The sequence below is a fragment of the Otolemur garnettii genome, unplaced genomic scaffold, assembly GCF_000181295.1.
Source record: "Otolemur garnettii isolate 467f Iridium unplaced genomic scaffold, OtoGar3 scaffold00050, whole genome shotgun sequence".
NCBI classification, from domain to species: Eukaryota; Metazoa; Chordata; class Mammalia; order Primates; family Galagidae; genus Otolemur; species Otolemur garnettii.
In genome coordinates this window covers 9060359-9065847 of record NW_003852445.1, presented here as the reverse complement: position 1 = coordinate 9065847, position 5489 = coordinate 9060359, and the positions used below count along the sequence as shown (strand labels likewise).

The 5489-nt window shown below is 35.6% G+C and overlaps 1 protein-coding gene across 1 annotated transcript in view; it reads left to right on the top strand.

The window, feature by feature from the left end:
* The window catches only part of TMEM87A (transmembrane protein 87A), a 57159-nt gene that overhangs the window by 48159 nt on the left and 3511 nt on the right, over positions 1-5489 (top strand). Inside the window, exons 19-20 of the mRNA XM_023514257.1 lie at positions 2880-2935; positions 3853-3883. Coding sequence (XP_023370025.1) covers positions 2880-2935; positions 3853-3883 — 87 coding nt within the window. The remainder of the gene's footprint in view (positions 1-2879; positions 2936-3852; positions 3884-5489) is intronic.

The following is a 5489-nucleotide window of genomic DNA, read 5'->3' as shown; positions in this document are numbered from 1 at the left end:
AAAAAAAAAAAAAGTACCATACCAGTTTTATTGTTATAGTTAACATTTTTTATGAATTAGGTCGTAGTCTCCTCATCAATAACTTACGGTTTTATTTTTGGAGTTTTTGTTTTGTTAAGACCAAGACTTTTTTCAGTCAGGAGATTGGTTTTTTGGTTTTTGGTTTTTGGTTTTTTTTTTTGAGACAGAGCCTCAAGCTATTGCCTTGGGTAGAGTGCCATGGTATCACAGCTCACAGCAACCTCCAACTCCTGGGCTCAAGCGAGGCTCTTGCCTCAGCCTTCCAAGTAGCTGGGACCGCAGGCGCCTGCTACAAGGCCTGGCTATTTTTTGGTTGCAGCCATCATTGTTGTTTGGCAGGCCCAGGCTGGATTCAAACCCGCCACATTAGGTGTATGTGGCTGGTGCCTTAGCCATTTGAGCCACAGGCACCAAGCTGAGATTGTTTTTTTTGAACTGAGTCTTCCCTCTACAATAGTGGGCTCTAGAATTTATCTCAACTTTAAAGCAGAAAGCCTGCATGATATAAATTCTAGGTATCAGACTAATGACAGGAGAATGTTTAAGGATATAGGATATCATTTTACATTTCTGCTATAGGGTTTTTTGTTTGTTTATTTTTGTTTTTTGAGACACAGTCTCACTTTGTCACCCTGGGGGTAGAGTCCAATGGCATCACAGCTCACAGCAACCTCCAACTCTTGGGTTCAAGTGATTCTCTTGCCTCAGCCTCCCAAGAAATTGGGACTACAGGTGCCCAGGACCACAACACCCAGGTATTTTTAGAGATGGGGTCTTGAACTCCTGTGCTCAAGGGATCCTCCAGCCTCAGCCTCCCAGAGTGCTAAGATTACAGGTGCGAGCCACTGTGCCTGACCCCTGCTGTAGGATTTTAAAAACTAAACTATGTAGTCCTATTCAGAGCAATTAGGCAAGAGAAAGAAATAAAAGCCATCCACATTGGAAAGGAAGAAGTTTTCCCTGTTGCAGACAACATGATCTTATACGTAGAAGACCCTTAAGACTCTACCAAAAAACTATTAGAACTAATAAATAAATTCAGTAAAGTTAAAGGATACAAAATCAGCATACAGAAGTTATTAGCACTTTTATGCACTGACAATGAACTATCCAAAGAGAAATCATGGAAAAAGTCCTATTTATAATAGCTACACAAAAATAAAATACCTAGGAGTAAACTTAGCCAAGGAGCTGAAAGACATGTACAGTGAAAACTATGAGGCACTGATGAAAGAAGTTGAAGAATATACAAATCCATGGAATGAGTGATATCCTCTGTTTATGGATTGGAGGAATTAATATTGTTAAGATGCCCATCCTACCCAAAGTGATGTACAAAGTGGAATCTCTATCAAAATTCTAATGATACTTTTCACAGAAATAGAAAAAAAAAATCCTAAAATTTATATCAAACCACAAAATACCTTGAATAGCCAAAGCACTCTTGAGCAAAAAGAACAAAGCTTAAAAGCATCATGCTAGTTGACTTCAAAATATACTGCAAAGTTATAGTAATCAAAACAGTAATAACATAAAAACAAATAAATGAATGGAACATAATAGCCCAAAGATAAATCCATACATTTATGGTCAACTGACTTTTGAGGAAGGTGCAAGAAACACAATGGAGAAGGAATAATTACTTCAATAAACAGTGTTGAAAACACTGGATATCCATGGGCAGAAGAATGAATGAGACCCTTACACTGCATATAAAAATCAACTCAAAATGGATTAAGGACTTAAATGTTAGACCTAAAACTATGAAACTACTAGAAGAAAATATGAGATTGGTCTGGGCAGTGATTTTTTTTTTTTTAATTTCAAAAGTATAGGCAATAAAGGAAAAAATAGAGAAATGAGATTACATCAAACTAAAAAATGCCTGCACATTGAAACAATCAGCAAAATGAAAAGACAACCTGCAGAAGGGTTAACATCCAATATAAGGAGCTCAACTCAATAGCAAGGAAACAACCCAATTAAAAAATGTGCAAAGAACCTGAATAGGTATTTCTTTAAAAAAAGACCTACAGATGGCCAATAGATATATGCAAATATGCTTATATCACTAATCATTAAGGAAATGCTCCTCATTACTCATCAAGGAAATTAAAACCATAATGAGATATAACCTAACTCCAGTTAAAAGTGGCTATTATCAAAAAGACCAAAGATAACAAGTGTTAGCAAGGATGTAGAAAAAGGGAACCATTTTTCGCTGTTGGTGTGAATGTAAGTTAGTACAGTCATTACGGAAAAGAGTAGGGAGATTTCTCAAAAAAAATTACAACTATAATATGGTCCAAAAATCCCACTCTAAATAAAATAAAATCAGTATGTCGAAGAGATAACCTGCACTCCTATGTTCACTGCAGGATTATTCACAGTCCCCAAGATAAGGAATCAACCTAAATGTTTATCAGCAGATCCATGGATAAAGAAAATGTGATAAACATACACAGTGGAATACTATTTGTTCTGGAAAAAGAAGGAAATCCTGTCTTTTGTGACAATAGGAGTGAACCTGGAAGACATGTTAAATGAAATAAGCTAGGCACATAAAGACAGATAATACCTGATTTCATTTATATGTGGGATCTAAAAAAGTTGAACTCATAAAAGAAAAGGGTAGAGTGGTAGTTACCAGAGGCTGAGGGAAATTTGGGAGATGTTGGTCAAAGGTATTTTTAAAAATTAAAAAAGGAAAAGTTTTGACTTTTCTGTCAGTCCCATTTGTTATGTGTATCTACTACTTTAGAGTTATGAAACACTAAAGATTTTAAGACCTTAAGATACCTACTTGAGATACATTATGTGATTCATTTTAGTAACAACTGGTACTTTTATGTTCCCAGCAGGAAGATGATTTGAAATGGGTAGAAGAGAATGTTCCTTCTTCAGTGACAGATGTGTAAGTTTTTGAATCCACTAGGATCATATTTAAAAATTAGTATGACTTTAAAAAAATAAATTTTAATTGAATGAGCTGAAGAGCATACTAATGAAAATACAAGATATTGAAAAATAATTTAAAAATTAGGAGTAACAGCCAAACAAATATAATTGGGATGCTTCATTCAGATGACATTTCTGCTTAGAAAGATTTAACTGTATAGTAGATCTTACTAAAAACAATGAATAATTCTTTTGAAAATTTTGAGTTCCTCTCCAGGGTGATAATTTTAATGAAACATTGTTCCTATCACACTGTAGAAGATTTTTTTTTTTTAGAGACATCAAGTTTCATTATGTCACCCACGGTAGAGTACTGTGGCATCACAGCTTACAGCAACTTCAAACTCCTGGGCTTAAGTGATTCTCTTGCCTCAGCCTCCCAAGTAGCTGGGACTACAGGCATCCACCACAGTGCCCGGCTATTTTTGTTGTTACAGTTGTCATTGTTGTTTTAGCTGGCCGGGGCCAGGTTTGAACCCACCAGCCTCTGTATGTGGCCAGCATCCTACCCATTGAACTATGGGCACCACTCGCAGAACATGTTTTGTTTTTTCTATACAATTTCTATAACTCTGATACTCTGTTGCCTTTTTTTTTTTTTTGTCCTTAAAGGACCATTAATACAATACAAATTCTAGATAATTATATTTTTAGAAAAACCTTTAAATTGTGTTCATTATCCCATTGTCTTTTTTTCTGAGACAGCATGTCACCCTATCACCCAGGCTGGAGCTATACCCTCAAACTCCTCAGCTTTGCCTTGGCCTCCTAAAGTGCTGGGATTATAGGTGTGAGCCACTATCCCTGCCCCACTGACTTTTATTAACGGTTTATTGCTTTATTTTATAATTTAGTATTTCTCTCTTTCTACAGAGCACTACCAGCCCTTCTGGATTCAGATGAGGTTAGTAATCAAATCATGTGCATGAACTGTGGATCTGATGACTTAGTCGGAAGTCATGAGTCTTCTGTTCAGTAAGAGTCTATTTATTGATTTGGCTCGGTAATGGCCTGAAGAACTAAGGTTGGTATAGTTGAAAAGAACAAGAATGGAAATACTAATACAGCTTAAACATCCAAGAGTGTTTCCTCTTTTTACATCTGTGTATATGTGTCCCCCCTTTTCTTTTCCACAGTTACATAATCAGACTTGAGAATGTTTTTGCTAAAGTTGGGCAGCAGATAACATATTCTCTACAACCTAATTCCTTTTTCTTTTCAGATATGGAAATTTAACCCTGATCTCATCTCAGCCAATATAATAGCAGTAATGAAAAATACTGAGAAAGGCATATAATAGACCAAAACAAAATATAAATTATATTTTATATCATATATTAAATTAGAAATATATATTAAATAAGTTAATTTTGTTAGTTAATTATGTTAGTTTGTTATGTTAATTAGTTATGTTGAATAATATTTATGTTGGTTTTTAATTTTTAATTTTGCCCCTCTACAGTTCATCTAGAAGGCTTCATATGAAGCTTTATGTTAGAATTGTGTCCTGAATTCATGGAAACCAGTTCTAGACGTGTTCTGAGTATTAGATTATTCTTTAGTCTCTTGATTTCAGAAAGCTTTTTGGAAGCCTCTTGCCTGATTCTGACTTAAACTGTGTAGAATTGGGTGCTAAAAGTGGTTCATTCATTTCCATTTGCCTGCTCTGTGATGGAGGATATTACAGTGCCAGATTCCTTAGCTGTTCTATGCCTTACAGTAATTGAGAACTCCACCATTCAGATTTGAACCTGTCCATATAACACTTTGCTTTCTGTAGTGTGTTCTGTAGTTCCCAGATCTCCTTCCTTCTTGGGAGTCTTTCTCTGCTAACTTATTTGCCTTAGGGCTTCCCTGTGGCTTCAGTTCTACAGTCATGCAATATTCCTCCCAGAGGGGGCTGAGTAACTGAAACCTGATTGTGCCACTCATGGGAATACAGGTTTGCTATAGTACTTTCGTTGGCACCAAGTTCAACCATCTGTTCATACTTCCTCTTTGAAAAATTATGTAAGACTTTGCAGGTTTACATAATAAATGTCAAAGCTGTGGGGTCATGTAAAAAAAAATAATAGTGAGATCTACCCTCATAACAATTTTTTTAGTTTACATTGTAATACTGTTAAGTATCAGTACAGTGTTATACTCTCTAGACCTTTTCATCTTATTTAACTGAAATTTTATACCCATTAATAACAGTTCCTCCTTAACCTTCTCCTCCAGCCCCTGGCACCTGCCAGTCTGCTTTCTGCTTCTATAACTTCTAAGTCCTTCTGTGACTTGCTTATTTCACTTAGCATACTCTGTCAAGGTGCATCCAAATTGTAGAATTTCTTTCCTTTTTTGGGCTATATCCACTGTGTGTATATACCACACTTTCTTTTATCTTTTCTTCAGTGGACACTTCGGTTATTTTTGTTTCTTGGTTATTGTGAATAATGTTGTAGTGAAAATTGAAGTGCAAATATCTCAAGACCCTGCTTTTTTTTTTTCTTCGAGTATATATCCAG